Here is a 20536-nt window from a genome sequence, read left to right as displayed (position 1 = left end):
TGGAGTGGGTGCTGCTGTAACACACACACACACACACACACACACACAGGGTGTTGATGGAGGGGAACGCGCCCCATGGTGACAATGTCTTTGGAAATATTGGAAGTTCTTTATGCAGGTTGAACAGTGAAGCTACGCATTTGTTTAAAGAAGGGTATCATAAAAGATGGTACACATCTACAAGCATTTAAAAATATTTTATATAGATTTGCTTACAAAGTTCATATACATTGTGTTTCACGCTATTCTTCATTCACATTGTGTTTCATACCCATGCATGTTGTTGTTGTTATGTGCCATCCAATCACCTGTGACTCATAGCAACCCTATGTACAATAGCCCTAAACCCTGCTCTATCCTGTGCCAATCTCATTGCCTCTGACACACCCATCCCAATTATCCCAGTCACTGAATCAATCCATTTCATAGAGGGTGTTCTCCTCCTGCACTCTCCCTCCACCCTCCCAAGCGTGATATCCTTCTCCAAGGACTGGTCCCTCCTTGTAGCATGTCCAAAGTATGTCAGACGAAGCTGCAGAATCCTTGCCTCCAAGAAGTAGCTTGGTTTAACCCTCTCCAGGATGAACCTGTTCATTTTTTTAGCAGTCCATCATCTATTCAATACTCTTCTCCAGCACCACAGCTCAAAGGCATCAATTTTCCTTCTATCATCCAATGGTTGTAAAGACCAGGGACTATATCAGGCGCACCTTGGTCTCCAGAGTGACATCATTGCTCTTTGGTACTTTGGTGAGGTCCCTAACAGCAGACTTTCCCATCACAATACGTCTTTTAATTTCCTGGCTGCTGGTGCCAAGAATGTTGACTGTGGATTGTGTTTGATAAAATTAATCATCATTAGACTATGCCCATCATAACCTTGTCTTTTTATATCTCCATTGGATCTGTCCCATTTCCTTTACTCCCCCCTCCTCCCACCAAATTGTGCAATGTTGTGGATTTGCCCCTACCCATCCTCACCACTCTACTCCAATCCCTTCCCGCTCTGGGTCCCCATATATATTTTACTAGTTATCCTTCTATTTTTACAATAATGGTCTTACCCAAGCATTTTATATTTTCACTGAAAACACAGGCTAATGTTAGTACTTTGTGGGTAACAAGCAGAGTTTTTTCTTCTTATCTTTAAAATGTGAGTCCACCAATGGAGCGGCATGCTGTCTAAACGACCCTCTCATACAGTCTGTCCAATAATAGTTTCTTTTTTAAAAAAATTAGAAATATTTTTTATTATTAATTTTAATGAACGTTTACAGAGACTTTGGATTTCCATTCATTCATTGTTGCATTTTCCTCCCTGCCCACCCCACCCCCAATAGTTTCTTTCTGTTTGAAGTAGCGCAAACTTTAAAGACGTTTATTTCACAGTCCCACAGAGAGCCTTGGGAATGTTCATAATTTACCCCCAAACTCAAAGGATTGACTTATCTCCAATGGATTTGACAGCAATTTCTCAAATGATTCGACTCTTTCAAATCCTTAAAAGCATCAGCTCAGTCAAAATGCTAACAAGCAGAGCAGTCATCCTTTCTCTTTGCACGTTCGTACCTCAGTCCAGGTAAGTTTCCAGGATCGTAAAGACAATGGATGCTTGGAAATGTGTGACTCAGCTGGAGGTACCAGATGCAGGTGGACACATACAAACGTGGGGCTGAGCCTCAGACCTTTTGATTAGCAATTGAGTGTTTTGGTCACTGCACCACCAGGGCTCCACATAGGCTTGGAGGGTCTCAGCAGAGAACTTTGGTATAAATGGATGCACAAGCCAGCCCACTTCACTCACTGCAGCTCCTGCAGAGATGGGGGGATCTCCGTTCCCCTTCTACAGCAGCGTGCGGCCGGCGTGCAGCGAGGGTGCTCACTCACAGCCTTTCTCCCAGTCTATCTTTCAGAGTGCAGGGTCGGCAACGGAAGGCACTACCGGGGCACGATGGCCAAGACCAGGACAGGGCTTGACTGCCAGAGGTGGAGCGACACCACTCCTCACAAGCCTAAGTAAGACGTTCTCCTGCCTCTGGGGTCACCTGTCATGTCTCGAAAACCTGTGACTTCCCAACCCAACCAGAAACGCGTGAGAGAGCTTTGTGACTGCTTGACTTAGTGCTGCTGTCACAAAGGATCACAGTGGGCTGCTTTAAAGAACAGAGACGTGTTAACTCCTGGTTCTGGAGGCTGGAGGTCCAGATACAGGGCATCACCGGGGCTGGCCTCTCTTCAAAGTCTAGGGGAGACCCTGTGTGGCCTTGTCCAGCTTCCAGGAGCCCCGAGCACCGCTTGGCTTGTAGATGCATCTTCACTTGCTCTTTGTTTTCCCTGTGTTATTCTGTCTCCACATGTGTGTCCCTCTTTGGAAGATACCACCAGGTTTTGCAAGAAGGGATTAGGACCCACCCTCCTCTGGTATAACCTCACTAATCAATCACATCCTCAAAGAAACTTTGTCCCAAACAAAGACAAGTTCCCATGCATTTGGGTCAGAACTGCAACATACCTATTTGGGTGCAACAGTTCCATCTGTAATGGTGTGGACATGTCAATTAAAACATTACGACTCAAACACATTATAACCCAAGCACAGAAGAAGATGTCTTCTCTTTAGCCTTGTGTTTGTAAATTCTTGGAGAATCTGGAACACAGGAAGCTGTCTAGCAAAAATAAAAACTTAAACCATGGATTCTAGATCCAATGTGAGAAAGGATGAGAAATAACTGTGCCTAGAATGGACTTAGTTATTGCATCAAGTTGGACCTTTGTCACATATTCACCTCCACATTGAACCCATTGAAGAAGAAAAAAGAGTCTCTCAATGGTTTTGTTAATTGTTTTAGTGTCAGTGTGACAGTGTTGTCATTATTAGGTGCTGTTGGGTTGAGTATGACTCTGTGAACAGGGTCTGAACCCTGTCCTATCCTGTGCCATCCTCACGTCTCTGGTATACCCACGTCCATTGCTTCAGTCACTGTGTTGATCCGTTTGGTTGAGAGTCGTCTTCTTTTTTGCTGACTGTCCACTTGTCCAAGTTTAATGTCCCTCTTAAAAAATAAATAGCCTCTCCTAGCGACATGCCCAAAGTGTGTGAGACAAAGCTTCACCATTCCTACCTCCAAGGAGCACTCTGGCTATACCTTCTTTCTCTAAGACATAGCTATTTGTTCTTTTTTAATTCTACGGGATATTCAGTACTCTTCTCCAACACCAGTATGACCTTAGGTGGCCTTAAGTCCTTCGTGACACTTGCCTGATGCCACTGAGTCCACTTCATAGTGACCCTATGTACAGTTGAGCAAAGCGCTGCCTGTTCTGGCACCGTGTTCACGGCTGTTGCTGTGTCTGAGTTCATTGTTGAAACCACTGTTTCAATCAAGTTGTCTTGTCCAAAGTGGTTTTCCTTTTTACTGAGCCTCTTGGAGGAAGGGTGAGCATGATGTTCCTCTGAAGCAAAAATGATGAAACTTCATCTCATAGACTTTGGACATGTTATCAAGAGGCTTCATTGTTTTGACAAAGCTGTCATGATTCTTAGAAAAGTAGAGGGTTGCTGAGAGAGAAGACCCTCAATGAGACAGGTTGACAGAGTAACTGAGACAATGGGCTTGAGCATGATGGGACTGTGAGGATGCCACGGACCAGCACAAGGTTTCTACCTGTTGTTCACAGGCTCACACGGTCGACTTGAAGACACCTAACAACAACAACACTTGTACAAACATTTATAGTTTCTTAGAATAAACATTAAAATATCACTCTATCTCATTGACCTCAAGTCAGTTCTGACTAATAGCCAGAGGAATTAATTATCTAACAAAAACAGAACACAGCAATTCATCACGGGAACTGACAATGAGATTATCACCCACTCACAACCCTTAACATCCACTCTTAACCCTTATCACCCACTTTTAACCCTGATCACCCACTCACAACCCTTAATACCTACTCTGAACCCTGACCACCTACTCTCAACCTTTATCACCCACCTTAACACCCATTCAATTTTTATTACCCACTCTCAACCCCTAACACCAACTCAACCCTTAACACCCACTCACAACCCTTAACACCCACTCAGAACTGCAAACCCTCATGAACTCAGCCCGTGAGTCCAAGAGAGGCCACAACATCTGGGATCAAATGGCTCTGGCCCTGGCACTTGGCTCTCCGTGTGCTACCTTTTTGTTGTGGGGACATAGGCAAGCTTGACCTTGTTTTACACGGTTGCGCCTCGGTTTCTGTGCGAAGGGGATAATACCACCTTCCTGCTAGGGTTTTTGTTAATACTCAGTAAGAGAGTAAGCAGGAAAATGTCAGTGCCAATCCCACCCCATGCTTTACACAGACTGAAGAAATGGCAAAAAACCGTGATTCTTTTTACAGAGAGAAGGGCAATTGATTAAAGCAGGTGTTTGGAAGAAACACAGATCTGACGGGTACTGGAATCTTCCTATTTCTACTGACTGTGCATAAGAACGCTTTGCCTTGGCATCGAAGACCTGCCTATCAGATGGCAGCAGTGGTGATAAGATCTATTGTGCCCACGCAGCCAGTTGCTCCAACACGGCTGGGATATGCAGAGTGACAGGGACTGATACTGCAGACAGCAACGAGCGAGCCCCTTATCCTGATGTGCTGATAGCATGTTCATGTTTGAAGCAGATTCATTGAAAGTACATTTTTTTTTCTTTCCCATTCCTTCCCTCCAGCTATTACCCTGAGAAATACCCTTTGGAGGGTCTGGAGGAGAACTACTGCCGGAACCCAGACGACAGCGAGAGTGGACCGTGGTGCTACACCACTGACCCCAAAACCAGATACGATTACTGCAACATTCCTGAGTGTGAAGGTCAGCACCCCTCTGGGCACACTCTCATCTGCAGAGAATTGGTGTAATGTCACCTTGTATAGGAACGTTACAAATTATCAGTGTAGTAGTTGGCCAAGGCAGTAACATTGGACTTATCAAGGGGGTGCAGATTTCAGATTGATCCCATTCCTGGGATTACCTTAAATTATTGGATTATCAAGAAAACAAATCTGTCTGTCTTGAAGAGGGTGAAACCAAGTCTCTCCTTGGAGGCTAGGATTTTGAAGCTCTGCCTCATGTACTTTGGGCATGTGACTAGGAGAGATTGATCCTTGGAGAAGGATATCATGCTCAGGAGAGGGAGATATCAGATGAGATGGAATGAGACAGTGACTAAGATGATGGGGATTGATGTGCTGGAGTTAGTGAGACTGGCTCAGGACAGGGAAGGGTTCAGAGCTGCTGGACATGGGGTTGCTATACATCGCAGGCAACTCATCACAGGCACATAACAACAACGTACTATAACAAGTTTGGAAGCAGGATTGGCATCCACTTCCTAAACAACATGCCTCCAGAAACTCTATGATAAATGTTGATACTTGTGGAGAGTCTTTAGGCCTTTGGTTCGTAGGGTTGCTATGAGTCGTGCTTGACTCAAAAGCAATCAGCAGTACTTGAAGATCAGCAGACATCTAACTACTTAGAAACTTTAGCGATAAACTTTTTCTTTGTATAAGCTGCAGAACATCTAAAATAAAACCCCATTATTTTTGTTCCAACGATGCAGAACCTGTGCTGTCAACTTTGAAAAAAAAATCCAATTATACCATGTTGAGTTGGCATTGTATGGAAATTAACAGCCATATTGGTCTAGAAATGATACATTTCATTCCCCCCCTTTTGTAAAGGGGTAACACACTATATTAAATATATAAGGTCTTATCTGCATGGATTTGATTATGAAAAGAATAAAGTATTCTATTTAAAAAATAAAATAAAACCCTCAAATTACAACTAAAGAATTAAAATGAAATTACAGATTCAAGAAGATTCAAATAAATGATATTAATTTAACACGGAAGATTTGGATAGCTGGTTGATACTTAGTAATTTGTCAATTCTTAAGCCAGCAATCCCTTATATTATTGGACTGACCAGGTGAATATAAAAAAAAGAAAATAAACCCACTGCCACAGAGTTGATTTTGATTTATAGCCATCCTCCACTGGACTTGTGAGAAGAGAAATCTTAGTGGAAGGAAACGTCCCATCACTGTCCCATCAAGGGGCTGGTGGATTTGAACCTCAGACCTTCCCACTGTCAGTTCAACATGCTACACACTACACCACCAGAGCTCCTTGTGACCAATTGACTCTCAGACCTCAGAGTTCAGTGCGGTCCTTTGAGTATTGCATTGAGAGAATGTTCTTTACTTCCTAGTTATGGCTACATTTGTAGCTGAATGAGGGACTAAATAAATGGAGTATAGGTAACATCTCGGCTTGAAAAGTGGACACGACACTGGGTGGCATCTCAATGTCCTGTCACTTGTAGCTATTGGAACTATGGATGTCCTTTATTTGTAGGTCATTTGGATCTTGTAGAGCAACATGTTGTGTTAGACTGAGAACCAAAAAGTCAGCAAATTGAATCCATCAATCCTTCTGCGGTGATAAATGGGAAGTCTCCTCCCATAAAGATTTACAGCCTTGGAAACCCAATGCGGGTCGCCAGGAGTTGTACTTTTTTCGATGGCACTGAAGTTGACTTAGTCTCTTTACAGAAATGTACATTTTCTATAACAGCTATGCCTCCCTTTTCCTTGTTCATCTACTGCAGTCAGGTTGGTTCTAACTTGTAGAGACTCTGCAGGACAGAGTAGAGCTGTCCCGTAGGACTTCCAAAGTTCTAATCTTTACAGAAGCACACTCACATCAACAACAACACCAACCAAAAAAACCCCACCAACCTATGTTATGCAGATGACACAACGTTGCTTGTTGGAACTGAAGTGGACCTGAAGCGCTTGCTGTAGAAGGTGAAGGACTTTAGCTGGTGGGTTGGAACCACTGATCTTTTGGTTAAAAACTGAGTGCTTAACTACTCTTCTCCTTATTAGCCAGTTAAAAATGAAAGCAATAAGATTTTGCTGCACTTTGTTATCTCAATCCAGGTTTGATATTCTAAATAAAAGTTTTGATTTTTTTTTAATATAACACAAGGAAATAGAGAGAGGAAGACAAAGCAAAGTATTATAATAAAATCTGCAAAGAACTGGAGTCCAAAAAACAAAAGGGCTGTATTCGCTCGGCATTTCTTAAGCTGAAGGAACTAAAGAACAAATTCAGGCCTCAGGTCACAATGCTTAAGGATGCTACAGGCAGGATATTGAAAGATCCAGGAAGTATTAAAAGAAGATAGAAAGAGTATACAGAGCCACTGTACCAAAAACAATTGGCTGACGCAAAAGAATGTCAAGAAACTACATATGATCAAGAGGCAATGGTGATGAAGGAGAAAGTTCAGGCTTCTCTGAAGAACTTGGCAGAAAATAAGGCCCCAGGAACCAACTGACGTATTTCAACAAACAGATGCTCCCCTGTATGTGCTTAACAGGTTATGCCAAAAAATCTGAAAGACAACTATCTGGCCAACTGACTGGAAGAGATCCATATTTATTCCCATTCCAAAAAAAAAAAAGGTGACCCAATAGAGTACGGAAAAAATCCTGCTGAAGATTATCCAGAAGTGACTGGAACAGCACATTGACAGAGAACTAGCAGAAATACAAGCTGGGTTTAGAAGAAGTTCTGGCACTAGAGACATTATCGCCAATGTCCGATGGATCTTGGCAGAAAGCAAAGATTACTAGAGGGATATCTATCTGTGTTTCATTGACTAGGCAAAGGCATTTAACTGTGTGGATCACAACAAATTGTAGTGGAGAATGGGAATCCAAGAACATTTGATTGTGCTTATGCAAAACCTATACTTGGACCAGGAAGCAGTCCTCAAGACAGAGTAGGGAAACACTGCATGGTCCAAATTCAGAAAAGGAGTGTATCAGGGATGCATCCTGTCTCCACACCTTTTCAATCTATATGTAGAACAGATCATTTGAGAGGCTGGACTTTATGAAAAGAAATGTGGCATTAGGATTGGAGGAAGACTCATCAACAACCTATGTTATAATAAAAAAATAAAAAAGATAACCAAAAAGATAAAAACAACAACAACAAAAAACAAAACAAAACAAAAACCCACAACCAACCAAGCTATGTTTTGCAGATGACACAACCTTTCTTGCTGGAAGTGAGGAGGACCTGAAGCACTTGCTACAGAAGATCTAGGACTATAGTCTTCAATACAAGCTCAACATCAAGAAGACAGATGGAGAAGAGATTGAGGTTGTTAAAAGTTACTACTTACTCAGCTCCCCAATCAACACTCTTGGCACTAGAAGTCATGAAATCAAAAGACAAATTGCATTGGGTAACCCGGCTGTCAGACACCTCTCTGGAGTACTGAAAAGCGATTATGTCAGTCTAGAGACTAAGGTGCACATGATCCAATCCAGTCTTCCAATTTACTTACTATCCATTAGAGAGCTGGACAATGACTGAGGATGATAGAATAATTGATGCCTTTGAGTTGTGGTGCTGGAGAAGTGTCTTGAACATACCATGAACCACCAAGAAAACAAATAAGTCTATCTTGGAGAGAGTGAATCCAAGTTTCTCCTTGGAGGCTAGGATTTTGAAGTTCCATCTAACATACTTTGGGTGTGTGGCCAGGCTGACCAATAAGTCATCATGCGTAAGACATCATGCTCGGAAGTGTGGAAGGACAGCACAGGAGAGGAAGACCTCGGATGAAATGGATTGATACAGTGTCAAGGGCAACAGGTGTAGGTGTGTTGGAGTCAGTGAGACTGGCTCAGGACAGGGCAGGCTTTAGAGCTGTTATATATAGGATCACTGTGAGTCACAGGTGACTCAATGGCACGTAACAACAACAACAACAAGGAAACAGAAAACAGTTGGTCGTGAGTCTCACCACATTGAGAACCAGCCGACCGTATACCTCATCAGAACAAAAAGGGGTGCTTGGTCATGGTGCAGGAGGGACTTCTTACAGAGGCCATTAAGACACACAAAAATGGCAGTCCTAAGATATAGGGTCTGCGTGTGTTGTCATTGGAGGAGGCTCCTTTCATAGACAGTTTCAAAGTCCATTCTGAAAGGAAGACACCATATATTATATGTTCTGAGAGACTCAGACTTCAGAGAATCCATCTGTGTTCACCAGCTCCTGTCCCCAGGACATGGGCTCCCAGCTTGAGGACCCAACATATCCAAGTTTGTCTATGACTGTAACGGTTGACGGCACAGTTTCCAAAATCTGATCACTGTATCACTCAAAAGAGAGAAGACTGTTTTGCGTGTGAGAAACATTTAATAATAAACAAAGTCTGTTGCTACTTGTCTGAGGGGTGGCAGGAAATTGCATCTGAACGAGTTGCAATAGTGTTTGTGATCTCTCAAGTGGGACCAATGGCTTACTGTCTTCCAGCTCCATCCATTTCAACTGCTTTCTCTCTGTCTTGTTTTTTTTTTTTTTTTTTCTGTCCAGAAGAATGCATGCATTGTAATGGAGTGAACTACCAGGGCAAAATTGCCAAGACCATGTCTGGACTTGACTGCCAGGCCTGGGACTCCCAGAGCCCACATGTTCATGGATACATTCCCTCCAAGTGAGTCCTGGGTGGGTTTGGTAGGGGATTGAGTGTTTAAGATTCTGTGGTCTGTCAGATACGGCATGTTTGATCTAACATAAACACGTTGCCACCTTGGGAATCAGACCTTGCCTCCTCCCACCAGAGTGGAAGTAGAAGATACAGTCTTATTCGCAGAATGTGGACTATGTTCCCTGCCCCCACAGCATCTGCATCTCCTATGAGCCCCTCAGGCCCACCAAGCCCGAATCTGCAGCTCACAGAGTTCCCAGTGATGGCTGTGAACATTCAAATGTGGGAACCACAGATCAGTCTCTTGGGAATTTTCCTAATACTTCTGTCACCTTTTCACTCTCTTTATATCAATAAGGCTCACAGCTTCTTCCCCCAAGTCTTAAGAATGGCCTTCAGGGATTATATGACACCTCTTCGGAAGCAGGAGTGGCATCCACTTCCTAAATAACATGTCTTTGGAAACTCTATGAACTTTGTTAAATGTCAATATTTGTAGAGGGGCTTCAGGCCTTTTGTTCATGGAGTCACTATGAGTCATGCTCAACTCAAAGGCAATCAATAACAACATCAATAACAACGTTTAACGTATTTATACCAGTGCATTGTTTTACAGTGAGGAAAAGGGAATTCCCTTACAAAGGAATGAATTCCCATTTGAGAAGGTGATAATGATTCTAGAGTCTTCCATTTCATACTCATTGTTCTAGAAATTGTCTTTCACTCTGTGGTTGCTTCTGTTTTTTTCTTCATTTCATCTGGTTATAGAAATATGTTTACGGCATTGAAGTCTATGGGGGAGAGAATAGTCTAAAAGTATTATATTTTAGGGCATTATTTTTATCGTAGGAGTATGCAATGAGGGTTGCAGAGTGGATTATATTTGGGGGTGGGGGTGGGGGTAGGGATTGTGTACTAATGAGGGAGTTTTTCTTTTGCTTTTCAAGGAGAGGAGCAAATGGGGGGAGGGGGGAGGGGTTTGTGCTGGGGAGAAGGGTGCAACAATGAATGAATGGAATCCCAAAATCTCTGTAGATGTTCATTGAAATGAAAAATAAACAACCTAAATAAAAAAAAAAAGAGAACCACAGAAATGAGACTGAGTACACTGTTGACAACAGCACCACTGTGTTTTGTAGCTGCCTTTCCAAGAGCGAGTTCAACCTTGCAAAAGTGACAAGGAGAAAGGGACGTCATGCTAGGAAGGGTGGAGGGCTCAGTGAAAGAGAAAACCTTCAACGAGATGGATTGACAGGGTGACTGCAGCAAAGGGCTCGAGGGTGTCAGAGCTGATGAGGACGGCGCAGGACAGGACAGGGTTCAGATCAAATGTTCACAGGGTTGCTCTGAGTCATACTGGACAGCTCCTAACAACACTTACTAAGGAGCCCTGGTGACACAGTGGTAAGGAGCTGTGTGGCCGAACCAAAGACAAGCAGTTCAAACGATTTACTGACTGCATCTGAAAACCTGCTGGAGGGGCAGCTATGAGTCAGTTCCAACTTGAGGGTGAACAATGACAGCAACAGTAATTTAAAAAGGAAGAGGTTTCCTCATCAACAGCAGCAGTATTCCAAGGCTAGTTCCTATGAGGCTGGACATGACTCCATCTCCCCGACTTCAAGCCCTTCTTTAACTAATTCAGACACCAATCATCCCTTCCTTGGAGCTCATGCCTTCTCTGCTGGGTTCGATAATTCTTTGCAATGGCCACACAGAACCCACAGATGCTCCAGGCTCACACCCATGTGCTCAATGCTGCTGCCAAACCAAAAAACAGATTCTAATCAGGGATGTCAAGGTGAAGTGCTATTAAATCCTTCTCATCCACTCAGGTTTCCCAGAAAGAACCTGAAGATGAATTACTGCCGGAACCCTGACGGGGAGCCCCGCCCCTGGTGCTTCACCACAGACCCAAACAAGCGCTGGGAGTTCTGCGACATCCCCCGCTGCAGTGCGTATGCTCAGCCTGGGAATTGGGCCTGCAGGGCTGGGGGGATCTGGGGATCGATGGTCCATTTCCTCAGTATTTCCAACTTGTTGGGGAGTCAGGAGGAAAAGAGTCCAGGGGTAGAAGAAGACACAGTAGACCTAGTAGGAACGACTTGGAAGGAAAAGTTTTATCTTTTTTTCTATGAAAATTTGAAGCAAAGACCTTAAAGTTTAGACAAACACTAGAGGGTAGAGCAGGGCTGGGGTGGGCTTCCTCCCTGTTTTCCTTCCTGTGTTCTGAGGACCGGGCCCCAGGGAGCCACACATCACCTCAGGTTCCCTCTCCTGAGAACATCAGGTCCCTTCTTGTCACCTTCTCTTTTCTTTTTGTTAACAATTTCCTGGTTTCCGGACGCACACACCTTCCCCAGGAGACAGTGCTTCACGTCTTTCCACAAACTCTGTTGATTGGCTTTTTGGAACACTGGCTATCATCTGGTTGTGTTTACTCAGTGAATAATTTATTCTTCACGAAGGACTTGGGCCCTCATTGATGTATGTGAAGGTTTGGGGTGGGAAGTTGGCACGTGTTGATACTTAACTGTGTATGAGGCACTGAGCAAAGAGAACCAGGAGGGAGGCCTCTTGTCTCAGGGCCTTGCCTTTGGAGGACACCCTCAGAGAGCCATGGTAGACAGAGCTTCTGCCCAAGGTGCTTCTGGGGATGACTGACAGTTTTCAAGTGTCAAATCTCAAGAGTGAAGGGCAGAAAAGGAGCTAGATGATCCTTCCTGTACCATTCCCTAGAAATCTGTCTGTGCATTCTTCATTTTCAAAAAAGTAAAATTGATCTCTGTTTATTTTCCTATTCAAGCAACACCCCCACCCTCATCTGGTCCAACATATCAGTGTCTGAAGGGAAGAGGTGAAAGTTACCGAGGGAACGTGGCCGTGACCGTGTCTGGGTACACGTGTCAACACTGGAGTGCACAGACCCCTCACCGACACAACAAGACCCCCGAAAACTTCCCCTGCAAGTAAGTCTCCTTCCTGATCGCCTCCTCTGGCCCTGCTGTTGTTATGTACCGTCGAGTCGCCTGTAACCCATAAGAGACTCTATGTACATTATCTCTGAAACCTGCCCTATCCTGAGCCAATCTCATAGTCTTCAATAGACCTAATCTCATTACTCTGGTCACTGAGTCAATCCATCTCATCCTGGTTCTTCCTCTCCTGTGCTGTCTCTCTACCCTCCCAAGCATGATGTCCTTCTCCAAGGACTGGTCCTTTCTGAAAACATGTCCAAAGTATGTGAGATGAAGCCTCAAAATCCTTGCCTCCAAGAAGCAGATAGTTTCACCCTCTCCGGGACAGACCTATCTGTTCTCCTCGCAGTCCATGGTATGTTCAACGCTTTTCTCCAGCACCACAGCTCAAAGGCATTGATCCCTTGCCTATCATTCTTAGTTATTGTTCAGCTCTCATATAGATAGCAAGAAATTGCAAAAACCATGGTCTGTATCAGGTGCACCTTAGTCTCCATGATGACATCTCTGCTCTTCAGTACTCTAGAGAGGTCCCTGACAGCAGACTTTCTCAATGCAATACACCTTTTGATTTCCTGACTTCTGGTGCCAAGAGTGTTGATTGTGGAACCAAGCAAGCTGAAGTTATGTACAAATCCAGCAGAAAAGTATTCTGGAACGAAAACTGCTCGAGTCATATACAAGGGAAGTCAAATTTAGAGCCCCTTTTGCTTTGATAATGTTTTTTGTGTCTGGTCCCATAGATAGCAGTATCAACTAGGAGTTTGTTCGAAATGCAGATTTATAGCCCTACTCCAGACACATCAGGAAGCACTGTGGCCTTGTGGCAAGACGCTGTGCATCCTGAAGGAAAGAGGTTCGGTGCCACCAGCTAGCCCACAGGAAGAGGATGGGCAGTCTCCTCCCATGCAATTAACTGTCTCTGAAAATTTGCCAGAGGGTCAGCTATGGGTCGGCTCTGACTCACTAGTTCACAACAACAATAACGACCAGATGTATCCATCAAGACTCATTAATTGGGACCAATAGCCCCTTACTCAGTGCGCACTGACAGTGGAGGACCCCACTCTGGATTACTTGTCATCCATAGCTGGGGTCCACACTTCCCTCAGTGCCCAAAAAGCCAGGACTAAATTGAAATCGCCATCACATAGCGGATAGCACAATGTCCAACACATGATCTAAGACTTATTTTGCTTGACTCCAAAAGTTCAGTTGTATATTTCAACTCTTCATCCAGGAGAAGCATGTGTGTCGTAATTCTCTGGAATCTGGCCCTGCTTGAGCTTCTCTTCTGATATCTGTGATTCATGCTGTTTAACCCTAAAACAAAGATGTCAATTTAAAGACCAAGGTGCTCCTGACCTACATCAGAGTGTTTTCAATGGCTTTCTTACAAGTGAAATTTGGATCATGAATAAGAAAGACTGAAGAATGCATATCTTCTAATTGTGTTGAAGAATATTCAATATTCCATTGACTGTCAAAAAAATAAACAAATCTATCTTGGAAGAAGAGCAGCCAGGGTGATCCTTTAAGGCAAGGATGGTGTGGCTTTGTCTGAGACTCTGAGCACGCTTTTAGGATGGCTTTGTCCCTGGAGAAGGACATTCATTATGCCTGGAAAAGTGGAAGTTAAGTGAAAGAGACAAAATTCTCAACAAATGAATTGATGCAGTGATGACTACATCAATGGGCTTAATTCAGGACAATGGATCGCGAAGATGGCAAGGACGAGGGCGGGCTTTCAGTCTGTTATACACAGTGTTGTGGGAGCCATCACCCAAGAACAGGACTCTCAGCACGTTACCTGAAAACCTATCCAGTATCACTGTTCACAAGGAGCCTTTGTGGTTGACATGCTTGGATGCTAACTGAAGGATCAGTGGTTCACTAGCTGCTCTCCACGAGAAAGGAGCCACTCTGCTTCCATAACAATTTACCTGCCATTCTACCCACCCTATAGGTAGTTCAAGACCATCCGAAGGGGTTTTTGGTTAATCACTCTCAATAACTGGGCATGTGCCTTGCTTATTTATGTACGTTTCTTCTTTTTTCAGAAATCTAGAAGAAAACTACTGTCGCAATCCTGATGGAAAAACTGGTCCTTGGTGCTACACAACCAACAGTGAGAAGAGGTGGGAATTCTGCACGATACCGTCCTGTGATTCATCCACATCATCTGTGGAATCAACGAGTAAGTTGGCGTGATGGGAGCTTACTTGGGGTCCAGGTCCTCTGTGTTGGTCTGTCCCATGGTGGCATTACATCTACCCTGTTGTTGTTGTTGTTAGGGAGTCGAGTACAACTCATAGTGAGCCCCTCAACAGTGGCTGTAAACGTTGTCCTATCCTGAGCCATCCTCACTATCTCTGACACATCTGACCCCATTACCACAGGGCTCAATCCATCTCATCCAGGGCCTTCCTCTCCTGCGCTGACCCTCTACCCTTCCAAGCCTGATATGATAGCTTATCCCTGGAGTGGTCAGTGACTACAGTTACAGACTTCATTTTAATGCCTTCTATTTCATTGGACGTGGAGACGTGATGATATTTGGAGCTCTGGTGGCCTAGTGGCAAGAAGCTGTGCTGCAATCCCAAAGGCACATGTTCGAGGCCACTAGCTGCTCTGCAGGAGAAGGATGGGCACTCTCCTCCCAAGTGATTAACTGTCTCTGAAAACCCACCAGAGGGCCAGCTATGGGTTGGTTCTGAATCTCTGGTACACAGCAGCAACAACAACAATGACACCAACACTTTATTGCGCTCTGAGGATGCGCTGAATTTTGCAAGTTGAGAGTTTGGAGCAGGCCTGTGAAGAGCAAGTCTGTTGTTGCCATTTCCCCCAAAGGTGCCCCTTTTGTACCTCTATGTCACATTTTGTCCATTTTCAAGGTTTCAAGCTTTTTCACATTGTTCTTACACTTCTTCATAAACTATCCACCCACTGCTGTAGAGTAATTTCCCCACCTAGGGTGACCTTCCATCAGTGTTGAGGCTCTGAATCTTAACAGATGGAAGAACTGCCTCTTCATCTGCCTTTTGAGCAGCTGGTAGGTTCAAACGCTTGACCTTTCATGTCGCAGCTCTATATGCAGCACACAATGCCATCAGGGCTCCTCCCTCCTTCTTTTTATTATTATTAATTGTTTTAATGAAAATTTACAGAGACTTTGGATTTCCATTCATTCACTGTTACACTTTTCTCCTTGCCCACCCCTCCCCCCCAGTTCGTTCTTCTCTTTGAAAAGTTAAAGAAAGATTCTTTCATTGTTACACAATCCCTCCCTCCAAGTCCACTCCACTATGCAGCCTTCATTCTGGACTCCTGTCATGAAAATAATGTCTAATCATATCTCCCTTTAACAGTTTTCTCCCTCATCTGTTTCAATGCCATATACATTATTTATCCCATTTTTCTCATTCTCCCCACCAACCCCAATGTCAGTCCCATTTTACAACAGTGGCATTATGCAGTATAAGTCCTTTTGTGACTGAGATATTTCACTCAGCATAATGTCTTCCAGGGTCATCCATTTTGAATAATATTGCATGAGTTCCTTGTTTTTCAATGCAGCATAGTATTCCATTGTGTGAATATACCAGAGCTTCTCTATCCATTCGTTTGTTGATGGGCACTTGGGTTGTTTCCAACTCTTTGCTATTGTGAACAAAGCCATGATAAACATAGGTGTGCATATAACTGCTTGAGTGGCGGTTATGGTTTTTGGTGGGTATATTCCCAGTAGTGGAATTGCTGGGTCAAAACAGTATTTCTATTTGCAACTTTTTGAGAAAGCTCCACACTGCCTTTCTAGTGGTTGCACCATTTTACACTTCTACCAACAGTGAATAAGGGTTCCATTATCTCCACAACCTCGCCAGCATTTGTTGCTTACTGTTCTGTTAAATTTTACTATTCTTACTGGGGTGAGATGATATCTCATAGTTGTTTTAATTTGCATCTCTCTTAGAGCTAGAGATTTTGAACGTTTCTTCATGCGTTTTTTTTTGCCATCTGAATGCCTTCTTTGGTGAAGTGTCTGTTCATATCCTGTGCCCATTTTTCTATTGGATTGTTTACCTTTATCTTGTTGTTGTGCTCAAGTATTTTATAAATTCTAGATATAAGCCCCTTATCTGACATGCCATTGCCAAATACTTTTCCCAGTCTGTGGCTTCCCTTTTTACCCTGTTGGAGAAGTTTTTGGATGTACATAGAGATTTGATTCTTAGAAGGTCCCATTCATCTATTTTATCCTCCCTTAGCTGCAGATTTTTCAGGATGCTTGGAAGACTGTTTATGTTGTGGATTAGGACTTCTAGAGTTCTTCCAAACTTTTCTTTAATGAAGTTCATAGTCCTTAGTTTTAGTCTTAGGTCTATGATCCACCTAGAGTTGGTTTTTGTTTATGGGGTGAGGTGTGGATCTTGCTTGAGTCTTCTGTAGATACTTTTTCAATTTTGCCAACACCATTTGTTTAAAAGGCTGTCTTTTCCCCACTTAACTAATTTCATCTCCTTGTCAAAAATCAGTTGACCATAGGTAGATGGGCTGATTTCCAGGTCCTCAATTCTATTCCACTGATCTATGTGTCTGTCATTGTACCAGTACCATGTTGTCTTGACCACCACGGCACTGCAGTAGGATTTGGAATCAGGGAGTGAGATGCCTCTTACCTTATTTCTCTTTTTAAGAAGTGCTTTGCTTATTTGGGGCTTCTTTCCATTCCAAATGAAGCTGGAAATTGCCTTTTCCATCTCATTGAAGAATGCGATTGGTATTTGTATTGGAATTGCATTGAACATGTAAATTGCCTTTGGTAATATTGCCTTTTTCACAATATTGAATCTTCCTATCCATAAGCAAGGGATATTCTTCCACTTCTCCAGGTCTCTTTTTGTTTCTTGTAGTAATGTTTTGTAATTTTCTTTGAATAGATTCTTTGTGTTTCTGATTAGATTTACTCCCAAGCATTTAATCTTGTGATTTGCTATTGTGAAGGGTACTGTTTTTCTTAGTTCTGGCTCTGTATTCTCTTTGTCACTGTAGAGAAATCCAACTGATTTTTGTATGATCTCGTATCCTGCTACTTTGCTGAATTGGTCAACTATGTACAATAGTTTTCTTGCTGAGTCTTTAGGGTTTTCTAAGTATACTATCATATCATCTACATAGAGAGATAATTTTACCTCCTCTTTGCCAATTTGGATACCTCTTATTTCCTTCTCTTGTCTTATTGCTATTGCTAAGGCTTCCAATACAATATTGAATAAGAGAGGTGATAGTGGACATCCTTGCCTAGTTCCTGTTCTTAAAGGGAATGCCTTTAACCTCTCTCCATTGCGAACAATGTTGGCTTTGGGGTTTGTGTAAATACTTTTTACTATGTTGAAGAAATTCCTCTCTAATCATATTTGGTTGAGTGTTTTTAATCAGAAAAGGGTGTTGGATTTTGTCAAAGGCCTTTTCTGTATCAATTGAAAGAATCATGTGGTTCTTGTTCTTTGTTTTGTTAATGTGATGAATTACATGGATTGTTTTTCTTATGTTGAACCATCCTTGCATACCTCTTATGAATCCCACTTGGTCATGGCGAATTATTTGTTTGATATATTGTTGGACTCTATTGGCCAGTATTTAATTCAGGATTTTTCCATCTATGTTCATAAGAGATGTTGGCCTATAGTTTTCAATTTTGGTGGTGTCCTTGCCTAGCTTTGCCATCAGGGCTCCTTAACAGACCAAAACTCAAAATCTCATTGCTGTTCAGTCAGAACCAATCCACAGCTGCCCCCCTCCCCCACCCATTGAGCTTCCAAGGCTGTAATTCACATGCGAGAAAATTCCTTGCCTTCCCACTGTGGAACTAGAGCTGCAGGTGGACTTTAAAGCAGAGAGAGATGTGGGCTGTGAGTTAGCCCTGCCTCCTCCTGTGGACCATGCCACCAGTGTGTCCTTCACAGGCCAAAGCAGAATGTACACAGAAGTATTGTATGCATTGGAAAGACAGAACAACCATTGTGACTTGCTGTAGGTCCATCTTCCATTTGTTTGTCTGTAACCAGACTGAATCTCCGAGTCTGCCTATGTCTTAACCTGCCATTTTGTGGTTCAGAATGTGGTTTACCTTGGAAAGGTTCCTCTGTTCTTGAAAATAACATGGGCACTGTTGCTGTTGGGTAATGTCTTCCACAAAGATCTGTTCAGTCAATGATTGTTTGTGTTGCTCATGCCTTCCGCTTTCTGCCTAACCCTCCCTGTCTCGTTGATGAGAACTGAACAGTAAAGTCCCCACAACAGCCTTTCTCTGTTCTAACTGTATCTGGTATAACTTGAAGCTTTGCTATATACGTTCACAGTTTAGATGGGCATGTTTTCTTGATGAAATAACCTCCTTACCATTGTGTAATGTCTCTCACTATCTCTGGGACTAGTCCTTGTTCTGAAACCTACTTTCTGCATCAAACCCACTGAGGCCAAGTCTACCCCTATTTATGGTGATACTCTGCTGGGTTTCTAAAGCTGTATGTCCGTATGTCTATTTGTCTTGCTAGCAGTGGAACTGTCTCACCTTCCTCCTGCAGAGAACTGCTGACTTTTCAGCCGCCAGGTGTTCTGGCTGGTATTAAAAGAACCCCTCTTCATCAGTGTTGGTATGATTGTGTTTTTATTAGCCTTTGAACTGAGATATTTTAGGGCATTTGCATTGATTTCAACTTTTAACATAAAACCCCAGCAAACACAGCTCACTGCCATCAGGTCAGTTCTGTCTAATGGTGACCCTTCATTTGGGTTTCAGAGGCTGTAAATCTTAAGAGCAAACTGTCTCTTTTTACTGCTTCATATATCTCCCTCAGAGGGGCTGGTGGGTTTGAACTGCTGATCTTTTAATCATCCACTACCTTTTGTGTGTGTGATTTTAATAAAAGTTTACAGAAAAGTTGAATTTTCATTCATTCATTGTTGCACATTTTCCTCCCTTCCACTCCCTTCCCCCTCCCCTAGTTCACTTAAAAAAAATTCATTCACTGTTGAACAATTACACCCTCCCCTTTTCTTTCCCTCCCCCAGTTCACTTAGCAATACACTCCTTATTCTGAACTGTGGTCATACATATAATGCCTAATCGTATATTCCTTTTAACTGAATTGAAATATCAAAGGCATGTGGTTTGAATCCACCAGGTGCTCCATGGAAGAAGGATGGGCAATCTCCTCTCGTGTGATTTACTGCCTCTGAGAACCCACTGGTGGGTCTGCTATGGATTGGTTCCAAGTTGACGGCACACAGCGACAACAACAACAATTACTGTCTAGTTGTTGTTGTGTGTCATTTCCACTTTCTTCCACTTTTCTTCCCTTCAGCTGAATGAAGCACTTTAGGATTGTATTTCATTTCAATTATTTGCTTATTAGTTAACAATCTTTTAACATTTTTAGTGGCTTCTCCAAAGTTTCCAGGGAGCTCTGGTGGCCTGATCGTAAAGTGCTGCACTGCCACTCTGAATGCACGCAGTTTGAATCTACCATCTGCGCAACGGGAGGAAATTGGGCAATCTCCTCCCATGCAATTTACTGCCTCTAGGAACCCGTTGGAGAGTCAGGTGTGAGTTGGTTCCAACGTAATAGCACATAACAACAACAGCTAACGTTTACGAGATGCATTTATAACTTACACAGTTTACTCTCCAATACTACTATTCTACTTCACGTATAATGTAGAACAAGAGCAAATTTCATTTTCTTTCCTCCCAATTGATGTGCTATTGTTGTCAAAGAATTTCGTTCCATTGCATTTAAATCTTACATTAATAATATTCTTTTTGCCCAGAACAGTCAGTAATTTTCAAAAGTTTAAGGTTGCATAGAGAAGTGTACTCGGGGTGAGGAGTGGGGGGGAAGGGATGTGGGAATTGTATACTAATGAAGGATTTTTTTTCTTTTTCTCTTCGGAGGGGGGAGCGAGCTGGTGGGGAGGGGT

At 43.0% G+C, this 20536-nt stretch overlaps 1 protein-coding gene across 2 annotated transcripts in view; it reads left to right on the top strand.

Moving 5' to 3' along the window:
- The window catches only part of LOC102866146 (plasminogen-like), a 75045-nt gene that overhangs the window by 8673 nt on the left and 45836 nt on the right, over window positions 1-20536 (top strand). For both annotated transcript variants that reach the window (XM_006882774.1, XM_006882773.1), the window contains exons 4-9: window positions 1902-2016; window positions 4722-4861; window positions 9458-9578; window positions 11408-11526; window positions 12379-12541; window positions 14611-14747. In XM_006882774.1, the coding sequence (XP_006882836.1) occupies window positions 1902-2016; window positions 4722-4861; window positions 9458-9578; window positions 11408-11526; window positions 12379-12541; window positions 14611-14747 (795 nt within the window). The remainder of the gene's footprint in view (window positions 1-1901; window positions 2017-4721; window positions 4862-9457; window positions 9579-11407; window positions 11527-12378; window positions 12542-14610; window positions 14748-20536) is intronic.

Source organism: Elephantulus edwardii, unplaced genomic scaffold, assembly GCF_000299155.1.
Source record: "Elephantulus edwardii isolate Elephantulus edwardi_28Jun2011 unplaced genomic scaffold, EleEdw1.0 scaffold00024, whole genome shotgun sequence".
Lineage (NCBI taxonomy): Eukaryota > Metazoa > Chordata > Mammalia > Macroscelidea > Macroscelididae > Elephantulus > Elephantulus edwardii.
Note: the sequence above shows the minus strand (reverse complement) of the source record. Positions and strands in the feature narration are given on the sequence as shown.